Here is an 18,220-nt window from a genome sequence, read left to right as displayed (position 1 = left end):
GATATTTCGGTCGACTGGAAACAAGAGCGGGGAGTAAAATCTCAAATGTACAATTAATGCCTTTTTTAAAGCATTTTACTCATTTAGTTGGATGTTGCGGGACTGGTGAAATACATGCTAATAAAGCCACGTATATTTGGATCGATCGCCAGAGTAATTGCCATCCACAAAAAGTAAAATTTAACAAGATTTTTATTTTTATTTTTATGATTTCACAGGTTTGACAGCAAATATTATACTCTAACAATCTGTGGGCGTTTTGTTGTTTATGGTTTCACGGCTTATATAAAAGTAACAAAGCAACCTTAATAAAAATATTGCATTAAAAAAAAAAAAGATATGTGTGGAAATTGTAAAATAAGAACAAAACTTGACCATCGGCTTGGTTCAGTTCACCTGCCGGAAAGATGACTGTGAAACATAAACAGGAAGCGGCTGGGCAGAGTTTAGGGGAGTTGTTGGACAGCCATTGCAGTGTCGTGGCTGAGCAACAAAACACGAAAAAGGAGAGGAAGACCTGGCATTTCGCAGGCTCTCTATTTTTCGACCGGGAGACCGATTTACATGACTACAAGAGCGAACACAATCGGTAAATTACTCTACACGTAAATAACGGGTGAGTTTTTCTGAATCATTTTCTCAACAACGATGTGAAAAAGAGTCTTGTGTGAACGGTCGGCATCTCGGCTAGCAAATTGTCCCCGGCTCCCGAACGGATGCTACGTTAGCATTGCTAACACCAAGTTGGCTAACTCCTTACTATCTTAAAAAAAAAAACCTGGAGTTGGATTAAAAACTGAAGTTGACCCGCTGTTTATATATATTTTAACATTTCTATTTTTTTTTCTGGAGGGGAAAACACTCGCACTATTACGAGTACCTGCTGTTATTAGTGAAGTATTTACTAAGCTAACTGCTGGTTAGCTAACGTAGCCTGTAACCCCTCGATGCAACGTCGCCTTTAGGAGAATATGACACGTAGCTACTGGCTTCCTGCTAGCCAGCCTAGCGTTACTAACTAGCCGGCCTCACCCAAGCTTTTTTAAGAAATTACACTTGACTTATATTTATGACTTTGATTTGACTCGTTGTTATTCTGATATTTAGACCTTTTGGGGATGTTTTTTGCCTGCGCGGAACCTGTCGGAGACAAATCATCCATGTAACGTTAGCCGCGGAGGTAAAGGTTAGCTAACTTTGCTGCTACGTTGACAGTGGACTGTTTTTTTTTTGACAGCCGTGTCAAGCCGCATCCGGCGTCTTTCACTTTATAATGGATTCACAAATTTCCCGATTAAATCTGCGGATTAAAAACACCTGCCTGGAGTATTATATTATGTAGGAATTAATAGACAGAAACCTCAAGGAAAAATGTGTCCAACTATTACTTGATCGTGTGCATTTGAAAACTGAGCCTGAGATGTTTGTGTAGTTAACCTATTTTCTTCCGTATTTGAGTTTTGGGAACTATTTCAAGTTGTTGAAAGACAACTGAGGCATTAGTTTAGAGGATAGGTACAGGAAAAAAATGTCAAAACATGTAGCTTGGTGATTTTTGAGTAAGCACACTCCTGTTCAGCCATAAATAGTCCTGTGCTGAAAGAGTTCATTTGAAATAATGGTCATTAACCCATGTGAGAGATTTAACTCACAACAGATGTCTCACTGATGTCGAGTTTAGATCTTAGAGCATTTCTAACTAAATCCTTCTCATGATTTTCACCTTGCAAACTAACAGTTTGGGTCACACAGTACATTACTGTCTCTTACATGTGGCCGGTCATGCTTGTTGATGAGTTTGCACTGTTAAACCATGTCAGCAACAACCAAAAGTGAAACAGGTTAAGGCTCCTGCTTTCAGTCAGGCTTTGCCATCGCCATGCACAGTTTAGTTTGCTCACGTGTATTATATCGGATCTGTATGAACTCGTATTTTCCCCCGTGGTTGTTGTCAGATATTGTCAAACTGTTTCCCATTCACAGCTGCATCACGCCACACGTGGGAGCGTCGGGACTCTGTAATGCCAGCCCACAACGTCATAGTGGCCAATAGGTTGCAGGCGTGGGAGCATACGGGACTGGAGTGTCACGGCAGCTGACGTGTAGTTCAGCTGTGTTTGCGTGGTCTTGAACCTTGGCTGCCTTATACTTTAGCCCTTGAGTTGTTTGCATGTTACGTAAGTGGGGCTAGAGGTCAACATCAGCTTACCTGATGCTGATGCCTCGGCAATAGTCACAGTGTGCGTGTGTCTAATGTTGCAAGCAAATGTGGGTTCAAAGGGATAAGGTTTCTCCTTTTCTCAGATTTTCATAACCGTTTATGAAACATTTGATCACATGCCACTTAAAAGGAGGATAACGAGAAGCCTGTGTGAACTACAATAACAAATGAACACTAGAGTTTATTTTACCCAGAAACAGCAAGAACTGTTGATTTCACACAGATACAGATGGTCTTATCGCAGATCCTTTTTGTTTTGATTGAAATACAATCTGACTAGTTTATCAGGAAAGGCTAAGACTAGGCTTCATATCCGAGGCCCTTGCCGATGGGTTTTGTTGAACAAAACCCTCGTGTTGCCTGTTAAGGAGCTGTCAGATGGTATGTGATCAGTGCTCTGAATCTCCAGTCCTGCTGTCCAAAGACTCCTACTGGGACAAGCTTATCATTGGCTGTAGAAAGCCAATCATTGTTCTTATCACTAGTTGCCAGTATCTGTTTGATAGGTGCAAGCAGTGCATATGTAGAGACTGAGTGCCTCGGGTTTGTGGTGAGGGCTCCTGATTGGTTCCTATTGATCATACTGTCAGTCTCCTGATACTTTCAACTGGGTCTGTTTGTCTCTTGGTATTTTCCCCCTGGAGGTCTTAGGAATAAATCTGGATGTGTTTTTTTTTTTTACGTAAATAACAGTTACTGTTAAAAGACAGTATCCTCATCCATAGATCACAAAGTAACTGAATTTGTTCGGAAGTTGCCAGTTTATCTTTATATTTATGCTCTGATCAAGATGTTTAATCTCAAAAATACACATGACATCCAGCTTTCCTTACTGTCCAGCGTTTTAAAGCATGTGATCTGTGGAGCATCATGAAAACATAAACAACTTGCAGTTTCAGAGATTTTACAAGTGTTCCCTGTCCGCTATTGTGAAAACTGTTCATGCTGGAGATGAAGGATACCGTGTTAACACGGCTGTCCAAATTCCCTACAAAGTCTCCTCCTGTAAACACTCCTCCTGACATTTATTTATTTCCAAAATGTAGCTAAAACCTCTCTGTCAGCAGGAACAGAGGCTCCGTAAACTGAATTTGATGAGTATTCAGTGGGGAAGCGATGGGTTAAGGCCCAAATGTTATAGAAGGACTTGTTTTAGGACATTTTGTCACGTGGTCTCGCTTCAATTTTGCTCATGCGGCATATGATAATTATGGATGCTAAAGTCAAAATAACGCTTTTGTTCTTCCCAGCTCTTTTATTTCTCCTTCTGTGTGTAGTCATGTATTCTTACCGCTGATTTTTTTCCTCCATTTCTTGTTTTTCAGGATTCAACAGCTCCGGATATGTCATTCATATTTGATTGGATTTATAGCAGTTTCAGTAGTGCACTACAGTTCTTAGGTGAGTACTGCTGAACACACACACACACACACACACACGCTAACGCATAATAATCTGGTGTTTAAAGCTTCAACAGATTATTGCGAACAGTTTTTGGCTGCTTTAGTATTTTAAGTTAAGTTTATGAATCAAAACAGTGTGGCTGTAGTGTGAAACACAAAGCTATTTTTAAAAGTGTTGTGTAACGTGGTGATCGGTGCTGGTAATATGAGGGAGGATTTAGTCTGAGTGTAATTTGATTGATTAATGTCTCCAGTTATCACAAGAACAACTTTAGTTGTTTAAACTACTGGTCCGTCCTGCACGTCAGTCCTAAAATGTTCAGCTGGGTTAACAGTCTTCTGCACAATGGTCAGCTTTGTTCCTAGAAATCCATCCCTGTTCTGTTAGTAGTTCATGGAAGAAGCAAGGTTTTTTCTACAAGTGTTGTTTTTCATGCAAATACAGTTAAGGGGGCACCACCCCTTAAAGTGATAGTTGGGGTCTTTTCATGTGGGGTTGTATGAGATACTTAACCCTGGTCGGTACAATCAGTACTGTTACCTGCAGTAGATGACCGTCAGCTCTCCGCCTCTGTGGAGAAGCGAGTAGTGCGGCAGGAAGCGGGGCAGAGTACTGCTCAAACCATACCGCCAGCAAGATGTAGTTTAGCCACCTTAAATAAGTCCCACCTAAAAAATATGTAGCCGTTTAAGTGTACGCTATGTTTTGAAATGTTTTAGCGCTTTACGTTGCTGTCAAACACCCTTTTTTTCAGAGTTAGCTGAACGTATAGTGTTCATCGGCAGTCGCTCCGCCTGATGTTAATGGGCGTCCTAGAATAAAGCCCTTGTTGGGCAAAACTCATTCGGTTATTTCATAATCAGAGACATTGCAAGGTCATTTCACACTGACGACTTTCTAATCATGGTGTAAGAAGTGAATGAATCACTATCATCACTGACCACCGTTCCTTCACATGCTCCTGTTGGCATTAAACAACCTTGATAGCTCCATGACTAGAGCGCCAAAACGAGCTGGCTTATGAGCTTGACTCCCAGTGGGGCCACACATGCTGCTCATGTTCCTGTAAAGTGGTTCTGCTAAAAGCATCTACCAAATGGCATATGTAATGTTGTCTTGTGCTGGTTGGTGACCTGACCCACTATTAACAACTGAAGAGATGTTCATAGTTTTTCTTCCTGCCCATATTAATGAACTAAATTGTTGTAGAAAATAAAATCTAAGTTCACAGTAGATGTTTCTGGTGGAGTGGCATGTCTGTGTGGTGGTGATGATCAACTTCGATCAGCACAAGTGACTCTGCTCCTTAATTTAAAACAGCCTGTTTACGATCCCCTTTCCATTTCCTAATCTGGACAAGAGCTATGTCCCGTCTGACCAAACCCACAAACTTTTACGTTGTTTTTTCAAGTATTAAATCGCAGTTTCTCCATGTAAATAACCGAAACAAGTTCATGCAACCATTTATCTAAAGCGTGGTGGAGTTGGTGTCTTCCAGTGTATGAGAATAAGTTTAATTGCTAGCAACGTGCCCATCAAAAGAGCTGTTTTAATGTGTGAAGTGAGAATAACACAGAGGCAAGTTTCTGTCAGGAGAGACAGTCTTACGGTTAACCCCTGAAACTCCTCTATCTTTTTGCTACAGGTCTATTTATTGCAGCACCAGCTCACATCTCTGAAGCGTGAACTTCATCTGTGAAAGCATACGTATGCATGACAGTTGACTTCCTCTCAACACAGTTTGTCATGTTTGAAAGGGAGTACATATATTGTGTTTTGATGCAGTCAATTCACAACATAGTTTTCTTTTTCTGTTGTCAGACGTCGAAACTAGTGTAACATTTTTTCACAGCTCATAAATACTGCCTCGACCTGAGGCGATCAGAACAGAAAAATTGCCCAACCATAATGTTATGAGAACATGAAGGGAACACAACAAATGTCTCTCAGAAACATTACGTGACTTTTCTCCTTTTTAAATGTGATAGGTGTGTCCATATAAAAAAAAAAATCTGTTAAAGTCTTGTCTTATGTATCAGCTGCTCCTCTACTCAACATGTACTGTTATAGTTTCTGGGCTAGCCATGCTCCTGTGAAGCAGTCGCTCCTGTTCTTCCTGTCAGACAGGTATCATAGTGCTGCTCTTTGTAATGGTGACGTCTAGTAGAGCTGACACAGTTAGAAATTTCACAAATCCGCTGGGTATAACTACACTGACTCGGTGGCTAAACACAATGCCTTGCATTCTTGTCAGGAAAGTAAAGGAGTAACCAAAGTTGCACCCTTTCTCCTGTATTCAGTCAGTACACCTAAGAGAAACAACAATTAGAGTAAAACAATGTACCTTTTTCCATTTTGGAGCAGAAAACACTTTTTTTGATTTGTATTTTTTACAGCTTCACACAATAGAAGATGCGAGAATGTGGCTTAACTTGGGCAAGAGTAGTTCCACTTTTTGTTTCATCTAACACTGATAATGTCGAGCAGAGACAGCCACCTGTGCGTGTTTTCATCATGCATCAAAGAAACTATTTATATGTGTGAATTAATTATCCAATGCATGACTGAGAACAAGTCTGAGCTTGGCAATTCGTTTGTCGATGTTCATCTTCGTGCTTTGAAGATTGTTTTTTAAGCCATGACAGACCTTCATCCAAGTCCTTTTTAGGGAAGTCTTTCCACTTGGCAATTTTTTTGGCAGCGTCTTCAGGCCGTTATTTTGGCCTAACAAGACCAAGCCCCTATCTAAACGAATTGGGAGAGAGCCATAACTTCAGCTTCAGTGGTCACCGTGACATAACAACTGCATGTATAGAATCACCAGTCAAATAATAAAATAAAATTAAAAAAAATACTTAAAGGGTTTCGTGAATTTACCCAAAAATAAGGCTTAAAACGCTGTTAGCACAGGTTTTGTTTCCACAACACATGTGCAACACCGACATGTTCTGGCTCAATACAGAGTGCCTCGACGGGACTCAGTCAGCTCATCCCACTCGAGCACTTGAACAAATGCAAGTTTAATGTCGAATATATGAATAACCTCACCTTTCAACAGGATAACACTGTACATTAGTGTGATATCCTCCTCTTCAGTGCTTATTAGGAGTCCGTCCGCAGCCGCATCAAATTGGCTGAAACTGTTGTGAATCTCAACTGTGTGCTGGCGTCAGTGCAACAACATGATTGGCTGATATGTTTCCCGGTTTGGCTGTTATGAAGCAGATGATTGGCTTTTGGGGGTAGGGGGCGGGATAAGTGTCACAACGCCATCGCTGATGTAACAGACTTCACCAGACTTCACACGTGGTGACGTTTCCTCAGGTGCGAAATGTTCAAAGACAAAGCATCGTGTAGTGTGATGCAGTCTGAATTAAAAAAAAAAAAACAGTTGTTGTGTCCAGACTTGCAGTCTGAAATACTTCTGGCTTTGTTTCAGGACTGTACAAGAAATCCGGCAAGTTAGTATTCCTTGGCCTGGACAATGCTGGCAAAACGACGCTACTGCACATGCTCAAAGATGACAGATTGGGACAGCATGTGCCAACTTTACATCCAAGTGAGTTGGTGGTTCTCTCTCAAACACATGCACATTCACACATGCTCGCTCATGAGCTGTAAAACAAAAACAACACAGATAATTATCTTGCCATTTTAAGACAAACAACTGTTTAAGTAATACAAAGGTTGATTATATATTCACTCAGTTGTTGTCTGCCGGCGATTTTTGAGCTGCCTGACTTTTCAGATTTGTTTCTGATCGTTTTCTTTCATCCTCCAGCCTCGGAAGAGCTGACGATTGCTGGCATGACTTTCACCACCTTCGACCTTGGAGGCCACGCACAAGGTATGTTTTTGTTTATTGGTCACTGTGTTGGTGAAGCTCTAACTAATGCTTTTTTCTCTGCTGGTATGATCTGGAAATAAAATGAGTGAGACACAAAGGCATTTTTTTCCCCCTCTTACTACGAATACTACCAATATGATATTTAACAGAGGTGACACTGTAATCAAACGGGACTGACCTTCATGTTTGTGTTTGTGTGTTGGTTTAAACAGCCCGCAGAGTGTGGAAAAACTACCTCCCTGCCATCAATGGCATCGTCTTCCTTGTGGATTGTGCAGACCTGACCAGATTGATGGAATCAAAAGCAGAACTTGATGTGAGTACCTGCTAGCTCACTGCGAGATGGTAGAGTTGTGTTTTTGATCTGGCTCTTTACCACTTACATATATATAGCTCAGTCCAATTCAAGTTCATAGAGATATCCCAAAAGTAAATTACGTACTCACAGAATCATTCCTGTATGGCACCAGTTGTTTTTCAAATGAAAGTAATGCCTAGTGATATATCGTCTACTTTCCCAGGCATTAATGACAGATGAGACGATCGGAAACGTGCCTATCCTGATCCTGGGCAACAAGATCGACAGACCAGAGGCCATCAGCGAGGAGAAGCTGAGGGAATTGTTTGGATTGTACGGACAGACAATAGGCAAGGTGAGTAGACGCATTACGTATCTGTCGGGACGGTACGTTCTACCACTTGTTGGGTATCTGATTGTAAGGATTTTAGGTCAGTCAGGTATGTAAAGCAAAAAAAAGAAAAGAAATATCACCTTTAACTGTTGCCCTGACTAGACCAGAGAAATAATACAGCCTGTCCAATGTGGGAATGTTGCACAAAGACGGCACGGGGGACCGTTATTGTTCTGCCTCTGAGCCATCAGCAGAGTTAATAACCGAGCCGAATCTACCTCAAAGCTACCTCGAAGAAGAATAGCAGGACAAAATGTCTGCAAATTGAGAAGACGGTGATGTCTGGGGGCATTTTAACCTCCGAGCAGAGGACAAGATCAACGGGCATATAACAGGGATTGTAAATGATTGTTATTGCCATGTTACGTCATTGTTTAGAGAAGCGCTGTCTGGTAGGTAGGTAAAATGTCACACCCAATGCCGACACTGTTGTTACACATCATGCCTCTTTTACTTCTTGGATGCAAGAGTTGACATCTGTTTTATACGTTTTGATAACGAGAGTCAATCTGACATTGCCTAGTAGTTAAAGAGGTATTGAATCGCTGGAAACATGGCTCTCATATAAACTGGGCTGTCTATCTGTTAGAAAGATGTACAAAATGTTAGCATTGGTGCTACAGGAACAATACAATGCCTCTTTCATTCGACAAACTTTCTCTAATGTAGCTTAACAGGATGCTACAGCATGTTTTTGAAAGCATCTGAGGCAAAAAATAGGCAGTGTAGTTACAGAATCGTGGTTTATAGTTTATCAGCACTGCCTAGTTTAAACAGTTTGACGAGACCACCCTCACTGAGAGGGAGAGATTGCTCTATACTGTTTGTTTCTGTGGATACGGACATCACAACAAAAAATGCAGAGCTCTGGGCGCTGGCAAAATGGTGGGATTGTTGAGTTGCACGTTGCAACATTGTAGTGATACAAAGCTGGTGGAAAATCAGCAAAGTCCCTGATTAAGGCAGAAAAGGTTATTGGTTTCTGTATTAATTTTCTCAGGAAAAAAAAAAGAAGAAAGTGGATTTAGTGTGACTTTGCCTGCTTTTCTCTCAGGGCAACATTCCCATGAAGGAGCTGAACACGAGACCACTGGAGGTGTTCATGTGCAGTGTGTTGAAGAGGCAGGGTTACGGCGAAGGCTTCCGCTGGCTCTCCCAGTACATCGACTAAAGCCGCCGAGCCCCGACACCGACACCACCACCACCACCATCAGGAGGGGGGCGCTAAACCCAACCACTCAAGACGCCCACCGTTGCCACCAGTACCATCATACTCAGCCCCATGTTTGGTTAAACAAGTCTGCCTCCACCTTCAGAGAAACCAGTACAACTTGATCCCAATAGACTTTTATTGGTCGAACATTTGGTTCCGCACTTACAGAATTCATACCTGTAAACACAGAGACACACACACTCGTTTCCATCTGTCTTTTTCTAAGAGAGTAACATAGCATTGGTACCACAGCAAAGGGTGTTTCAAATTCAAACGGATGATCTTTTCTATATTGTGTCTGTCGTTTGCTCCCCCTCCCTTCCTGCCATCTGTTGAGTGTGATGATAGATGCATTATAACTGTAAATCTGTATATGATTCCATTGGTATATCAACAATCCCTGATGCCTCTTACCCCTCTTCAACTCATTTTTGAGCAATGAGAGAGAGCGCGACATAGTTGTATACATTGCAGTACACTTTTTTAACAGTAAAGACATTCATTCCACATTGTATTTAATCAATGCGTTTTGGTTTGTCTTGGTTTTTTTTTTTCTTTACATTTCAGTAAATAAAATGTGTGGCCACGTATACAGCCTTCACTATAGACGCATGGCTGTCTCACCCATTTATTAAAATGGACCAGTGCATTTAACTTAGCGTATCAGAAATTAAATCATTTTCTTCAGGTTACTTGGAAGTTAAAATCTCTCTGTTCCAGACTTCCATCTCGTGGGCACAGTAGCATTGAATGGATCCAAGTAGTCTGCCGGTTCCTCCCCTTTTTTTTTTTTTAAAGACTAGCATGGGGTGGTAGTATAGCAGATGGGAGAAGATTTTTAATAGAAAATAATACTGGCTATAACCCAGGCGAGTTTTCACGAAATCATGTAGATAGCACAATGGTCAGGGGGTGCAAATGAAACTATTTAAGTGAATGAAACTTTGAGAAAAATGGGATAAAAACATGCAGTAAGAGATGAAGGGAGGAATGACCAGATGGTTGTAACATCTAGTAATCATCAATATTCGAAGTCCATCCTATCGATGTATTTTCCAGCGCAGACCTTTTTTACAGGGTGAATCTAGTGACCAAGCGTAGATAGCGGAAGACGCAGTCCCGCAGCGTGAGCAGGTAGATTGGCCTCAGACGCCTCTAAGAAAGGGACCATATATATATGAAATGTACATGAACATCGTACATGGATTTTGTATTTATGAGTGGTATCCTTTGATCTATGTGCATTACCAGAAACTATTATGCATGCCTTGTTCTTTTGATTTTTAATGACCAATATTCCAGAGAGTTCAATAGGAGGGGAAAAGATGCCAAAATTTACAATGAGAGCTGATTGTCATTTTGTTTTGTTTTTTTTAACGGAAACAATGGAATTGCGCTTAATACACTTTTTTTTTTTCTGTCCCCGTCCCTTTGTGTCTCTTTCATTCCCTCATGACTACGTGATGAGCTGTTCCAACCAGGGTGGGACTCTCGCTGTTGTTTGCATCATAAAAAAATGTAATAAATGTTTTCAATGAATAACAGGCTTTAACATTGATCCACAATGCAGACTGATTTTTCTTTTTGGTCGATTTTCTTTGTTCATATTAGGTAGTAAATATTCAGTTCCTTTGGTGAGGCTTCATATTAAGGTCCTTAATAGGTGATAAGACCCTTATAAGATGCTTATTAACATTAAGTCTATATAAATGTTAACAATAGCATCATGAACACAGTTATTGTTAGATGATAAGACACTTTTAACAGCAATTTTAAGAAACTTAACAGTTTACACATGCTTAAGAATGTTAATAAAAGCCTTATAAATTTCTTAAAATTGTTTGAAATACTTTTGAGTTTAACTAACTTGCCTATTATGTCAGTAAAACATTCAATAAGCTTTTTGTTGCTTTATTAAGATTAATATGTACTTAATTATGCATTTATTAGTAGCTAAAGCGAGAACAATGCCTTATCGAGATGAATAAATCCTTTATTATGCAACTAAGTGTCTTATTACCTTTTAACTCAGACTTATTAAAAGGACCTTAATATAAAGCGTTACTGTTAACCACTTAAGTACCACTACAACAATATAATAATATGACACTATAGATGATTTCAGCCAGAAGTATTAAAACTAAAAATACCCCTGTGATATATAATATTACTATTCCACATACGATATTGGATTGTTAATATTGATGCATCAAGCTTATTTAACTGTTGCAGCTGGTCAAGATGAAGCTGAAGATGATTATTGTTGGATTATAAAACATTTATAAGCACTTATAAGAAACTTAACAGTTTATATATGTTAATACAAGCCTTATAAGTGTCTTATAATTGTTTATAACAGGATTCTAAACACTTAAGTTTAACTAATTTACCTATTATTATTGCAAAATGTATTAAAAGTAAAAATACCCCAGTGACATGTTTATTATTGTACCTTGTACGTTAGATTGTTGATACTGATGCATCGATGCCGGCTCATCCAAGTCCAGGTTCTGCAACACAACTATGTACTGACGTTTGGGTTCTTCATTAATCCTGGTTTTTGTTGTGGAATAATGGAGTTTGTCCTCTTTACTTAAGTTAAACCATTTGACTAATTGGGACAGGAAATCGTTTGAGTTGGTACAAATAACATCTGAAAAGTGACATGGGGTAACAACTTATACACAGCTTTTTTTGTAAGAGGTCACAAGCCAAAAATGTTGGAAAGCAATGGGTTAATCTCCAATGATGTGTTGTATTTTGCATGAATGTATCATTTTAATCTGAAAAGTAACATCAGATGTCAAATAAGACAATATTTCCTGTCAAAATATAGTGTAGTTGTGAAAAAAAATTAGCATTACATGAAAATCCTCAAGTATAAGTAACTGAAAAGTCTACACAAGTACGATGCTCGAGTAAATGTACTTAGTTACCTTCCACAACTGGGTGAGATGAATATATTTGTTTATATCTGACATTGGTAAATCTACATAAAGACAGCTTGTAAATGGGGCAGGATGACGCAGCAGCATGTGCAGACAGTTAACTGGAGGTTATGTAAAAAGCATATTGGCACCATATAAATTAGCCTCAATACAATCACTGTACTATCAGGCCACTGGGTGGTGCACATGACATGGAAAAGTGTATTTTTAGGCGTGCTGCACAAATTGCTGAGAAGATCAAATCTGTCACAGGTGTACCGCTGACTGAAAGGATCATAGCATTTTGTTTTTTATCTCAGCTGTTAATCTTAAGTGCCTCGTGCGTGTTGTATTTAGATTAAGTTCCAGACAGACATTCACAGAAAAATGCAGTAATGCAACAAACACAGTAATACAGCTGATATGTCAGGTGGTGTCACTGTTTTTCTCTTTAGATTTCCTTTTCCAGTGACAAAACCTGTGCAAGCAATAATATTGTACAGCCACTCTACGTACTTGAATGTTGAAGGGTACCTGAATGCATCACATGGAGCACCAGCTGACTTGTGTCAAACTCTGCTGTAACATGAAATCTGCAGTGGACTGTCTCTGCAAGCTGATTTTCATACAGACAAAACAGCAGAAAGTTAGGAAATCACTTTCTGAAATGTATATTTTTATACATATATTATCAGCAATATGTATGTTACTCAGAACTAGTTTGTAAAAAGCAGAACACTATTTTTAGGTCACATGCAGTAATACTAACAAAGCCTTTATAGCTCCTTTCTTTCGCACCAGATTATCTCATCAGCGAGGGGTTTTTATGAGACTGTGAGCTCAAAAAAAAAACTTGCTTAGTTTCACTCTATTGTTGGATGTCTATGAGATCATGATTATGTTATTTGATCACATAGAAACTTAACAACTGAGCCAAGATAACCTAATATTGCTGTCAGACTACACCAAATACATCAAGAAGGACTCTCCTACTGCATTTATTAGTTTTTGCCTCTCAGAAAGCAGAAAAACTGTAAAATTCTCCCAAACTACTGTATCTCCTTAAAGCCACATTATGTAGAAATTGGAATTTTGTTCGATTTCCCAATTTCCATTCGACTGAACCTCTCCTGAAACTGTCTGGAGCCCCCCCCGGGGAGGTCCGCCTGCCACTTTGAAAATCTCTTCCATATGTATATAAAGCCATCCACGTCTTTCCCATGCACATTACAGCCCTCTCCAGTATGGATGTCTGTCACACAGACTCCCACAGCTAGCAGCAGGGAGAAGACAGCCAGGCCAGCAGCCAGCAGCAGATGCCCAAACACCCCCACTGTGATGTTTCTTTCTCTGAGCTGCTCCTGCATCTTTCCCCCCTGTCTCCTGGGGCTCCGGGTTCGGTTTGAGGTCAAGACTTTGGCAGTGGGAGTCGGAACGAGTTTGCGACCCCTGTTGCCGTTCTGGCTGAAGCGCAATCTGGACAGACTTCATATTATCTGTGTGAATGTGGAAAATGCAGTTGTTGAAGAGGCTGATGGGTCTGAGGGGATCGTGGAACCTTGAGCGTCCAAGGTTAGAGCCCCTTGGCCTGGTGGACGGTCTGATGATGTCCCTGGACAGGCAATTTTTAAATGGCTCCAACATGCCGATGGAGGAGAAGTCAGAGAATCTCCAAATTCAAAGAAATACCTGTACAGATTTTCATCTAAATCCGTCCAGCAGTCGTTGGGATATTTCAGTCTGGACGTGGTGGACCATCAGACAGACTGAGACCAACACTCCCATCCCTATAGACCATTGCAACTGTGGCTAAAGATCATTCCTAGAAATGTGAGTAAGTGAAAATCTACATCAATACCTTTTATTTATAGTGCTTGAATGGGACATAAAGAATTCCCCCCCGGGAGCTGAAGCCCTCACACTTTCAATTTATGTATTGAATGTTGCGAGTGCAGCTATATTCAGCTGAAGCCATTCTTATAAATCAGGTGAATGTACGGTTTGATAAAATGATCCTGAGATGAAGAAGAAAATTCAATTACAGGACAATTTAACATATGAGGCCCACGGGCCCTCTGCTCACAGTCTTACTAGCCTCTCGGTGCTGGAGTCCTGGTTTAAGATTATCAAATAACGGCAACTAAACAGAAAACATCAGAAACAGGGTTTACTGCGCATCGTCCAGAAAAATGCAGATGAATAAGAGGGGGCTCCAGCACACTGATACATTTACAGCCTTTGCACAATTGAAGGCTGGAAATTCATCAGTGTCCTCCAGTCCCCTTTCTCCCTTTGAAAGGCAATAAGACGATGCCCAAGAAAAAAATGACTTTGGACTTGAACCAAACAACTTGAATCACATCTCTACTGACTTCCACCCTGTTCAGTTTGTTTTGTATTTCCTCTCTCTTTTAGTTTTGTTTGTTATGTTTCATTTCATGTACTGCCTCCCTTTCTGTATCTAGCCTTGAGTCGGGCTGTGACAGAGGATGACAGGGATTCATTAAGACACAAAAAGAAAGAAAACAAATTGACCTAGAAAACACAGACGCAGAGAGACTGAGTTAATATAAACACTTTTATTGTTTGTCACCTTCTCAAAACAAAATCTTGCTTCAGATGAATAGGGTGAGGAAGCGTGGGACTTCTTTGTTACTGAGAAAATAGTCTGATGCTGTGAGCGTGGCTGTTTACATCCACCATGCATCATCACGTATCAAACGATGGAAACATTACTGTACATGAAAACTGAGGCAATTAAATGATTAAAACAGCAGCTACAGTATAATGTGTCTAATGAATATGTATAAACATACAGCGAGGAACAGACTGTTCCGCCCACAGATCCCATGTGGCCTTCTGAAAATGCAGCTATTTTAAAAACTAGCTATTATAGTCAGTTTACCAATTACCCATTATAACAGAGCTTTACGTTGTCCTGCCCTGAAATGGCTTGAGAGATAAGCCCTCCTGTCACACTTTTAAAGTTACAGATTTTAAATTATATTTGACTTGTGGCGGTACTGGCAGTAAAATGCTTACAGGCCAGCCCAACCTACATAAAAACATAAACAAAAAACATGTAAATCTACAGGGGGATGCCCAATGTCAGCTACTTGGACAATAAACCAATAAACAAATGCCTCTTCAAGGTATAATCAAACTGAAATGGGAATAAAATGTCAAAACTGAAGGTGTATAGGGGCTTGGGTTTCAGGAATAAACACAGTTTCCTCACTAGAATGACGTGGGGCAGCCAAGAAAACACAATATGGCCTAAACAGACCAGAGTTTCTGGGTGGCAATCTAAGGGGACGAGGTTCTCAGTGAGTCAGGGACAGATTCAGAATGAGGGCGAGAGCCACCTGGGTGCCGTTCCCCACCTCTTTTAAGCCTTCACAAAAAGGGCGTTGTCACACCATGACTGGCTGGGAGGGGAACGCCCCAAGCTGCTTCCACTCCTCAATCAGGAGTCAGTCTCCACCACCCTGCTGCACAGGTGATCTGAATCCCCTGCAATTAGTCCAGAGGGATTCTGAAAATCAGCCCAAATCAAAGAAAGATAAATAATGAGACTGCTACTGACTTTTAAGAAGTTTGGTTGTGCTGAGAAACGACTGGAAGTTTGAACTTGTATAAATGCTGTCTGTACACTGACAGCACGCATGATAATATCAGCTTAACAATGAGAGAAACTGAGTGAAAGGCATAATCTTTGAAAAATGTACCTGAATTTCAGAGTATTTTATGGCCCCCTTTTGCTTTAATGCCAGCATGCACTTGAGCTGACATGGACAGCTGGCGCTCCACAAAGCTTCTTGTGATGTCAAACAATGCTCGGCTTAGTCTTCAAGCACCCCCATAAACGTTCATCGGGGTTGAGGTCAGATGACTGTGGAGGAGAGTCCATGACAGTCACTCCTCTGTCTTTTTTTGGGTCTTTGAATTTGAGCCCGACCGATATCATCGGACGATATTGGCCTAACATACAGTAGATATATCGGTATCAGCGTGTATGTTGTCTTATCAGCTGATGTGAAAACTCTCTGGATTTAAAAAACTGTGCAGAAAACAATGCTTGGGTGGATTTTACATTTCAGCTGAAGTTCAATGTTTCAGTTCACTGATGTCACTTTAGACATTAACGTTTTTACATATATTACATATTTTTGTCACAAGTGTTTGATAACCACATTTAAGGAATCATCATCAAAGCTTCGAGGTGTGTCTGGGGTCATTGTCCGGCTGCAGTATGAATCCTTCTCCACAAAGATGCCAACCAGTTGGATGCCAACTTGGATTCATAAGTAATTATAACTTTTTTCAGTCATCCACTGTGAAATTCTGGTATTTCTTAGCTAACCTCAAACATTTGGCTTTATTTCACCTCCTTAGAAGTGGTTTAGAAACTGCTACTTGTCCTCTAAGACGACTACAAAACATCCTTCCTTTGACAGTACGTCTGCTAATTGAATATCTTTATTTAGCAATTTCTAAATCTGTGATGAAGTTGCTTTCTCATTGCTTTACGTATTGATCTTCTGTTGGTGTGGTCACTTTGGGTCTGCCTGTCCTGCTTTGGATACAACTCTGTCTCCATTTTCTGTAAAGTGTTTCAGAGTTACATGCACTGCCCCTTTAAAAACCTTTGGTTTAGCCAGGATTTGATGCTACAAAAACAATTTGACTTCTAACACTTTCTGAACCCTCAAACTTACTAATTATTTCAAGGTTTACATGACAAGATTAGAGATTTTCAATGTGGTCTGAGACTTTTTGACTACACTGTACATGGACACATGCACTGTATAGTTAGTTACCATAATCATATAACAGTATTATGCATGCTGGGCCACTCGGAGGTTTATTCTGGGCTGGATGTGCTCCACAGGCTGCCAGATAAATAGACCTGCTGTTTCGCTGTACCTGAGGATTATTTTGATTTTGCCAGTCAATCTTGTTTTCTCTATTGATCAAGTAATTCAATTTCATCTATATAACATCGGTAAAAATCTCTCAAGGGAAAGGTTTACATAGTTCAATTAGTTGTTTTTGTCCGACTAACGGTCCAAACCCCCCAGATTTTACTATAAGACCAAGAAAAACCGAAAGCAGAAGCTGGGATCATCAAATGTTTGGCCTAATGACCACAAATAGCTTTTGAGAATAGTCTAATACTCCATCGACTAATCAGTGCATAGATAAATCGTCACATATCTAATCCCACTTAAAAGTTTTGTGATAGTATTAAGTGTTTGTAAGTTATTATTCCTGTGTGGTGAATCACCCTTTTATGTCATCCTCTCCCTCTTTCGCTCTTTCTGTGCTCCATGTTTTCTTATTATTAATGTTCTCTCCTGTATTTTTCACTTCTTTCTTTGTGTGTCTCTTTCACCATCCCTTAATCGACAGTCTGGTAAACATCCCTCATCTCTGAAAGCAAGGGTAACACACACACACACACACACACACACACACACGCCAAACACACACACGCACTGCAAAAACACTTGAAGCTATTTATAGTAGCAGGCGGAGGGGAAAGGTACACAGGCCATGGAGATGTGTCCTTCACCACCGCTGTGAACAATGCTGCCTGCCAGAATCACAAACAAAAACACGCAAACACGCTCACACAGACGCCCGAGCTCAACATAGACATGCACGCACCTCAATTAGGTTCATGTGATGTACAGTGCAGACCGACATACAACAGCAGCAAACATGAAGTAAAGGTACACACGTAGGCAAGACAACTTTTATGCACACACAGAGAAAAAAAAGGTCTTCCAGGTCTGTTTTTCCACCAGCTGAGATAGCTCGAAATATATGAATATAAAAAAACTGAGGCATGAATAAGAAAAAGAGATGTTTGGAAGGCAGAGTGAATACTGAGTCAAGTTTTCAGAAGATCTG

At 40.3% G+C, this 18,220-nt stretch overlaps 1 protein-coding gene across 1 annotated transcript; it reads left to right on the top strand.

Annotated features, from left to right (window-relative positions):
- Positions 1–438: 438 nt before the first annotated feature.
- sar1b (secretion associated, Ras related GTPase 1B) lies at positions 439–10,935 on the top strand. Its single transcript, XM_073479112.1, has 7 exons — positions 439–616; positions 3,547–3,622; positions 7,065–7,184; positions 7,407–7,472; positions 7,685–7,788; positions 7,994–8,125; positions 9,219–10,935. Exons 2-7 carry the CDS (start codon positions 3,565–3,567, stop codon positions 9,333–9,335), a joined length of 597 nt encoding a protein of 198 aa, XP_073335213.1. The 5' UTR covers positions 439–616; positions 3,547–3,564; the 3' UTR covers positions 9,336–10,935.
- The last annotated feature ends 7,285 nt before the right edge of the window (positions 10,936–18,220 follow it).

This window comes from Pagrus major, chromosome 13 (genome assembly GCF_040436345.1).
Source record: "Pagrus major chromosome 13, Pma_NU_1.0".
Taxonomy (NCBI): domain Eukaryota; kingdom Metazoa; phylum Chordata; class Actinopteri; order Spariformes; family Sparidae; genus Pagrus; species Pagrus major.
Note: the sequence above shows the minus strand (reverse complement) of the source record. Positions and strands in the feature narration are given on the sequence as shown.

Coding starts and splice junctions, on each gene's coding strand:
- sar1b (XM_073479112.1), top strand. CDS start 3,565: ATGTCATTCATATTTGATTGGATTTATAGCAGTTTCAGTAGTGCACTA. Junction 7,473..7,684: donor CCTTGGAGGCCACGCACAAG/GTATGTTTTTGT, acceptor TGGTTTAAACAG/CCCGCAGAGTGTGGAAAAAC. Junction 7,789..7,993: donor AATCAAAAGCAGAACTTGAT/GTGAGTACCTGC, acceptor CTACTTTCCCAG/GCATTAATGACAGATGAGAC.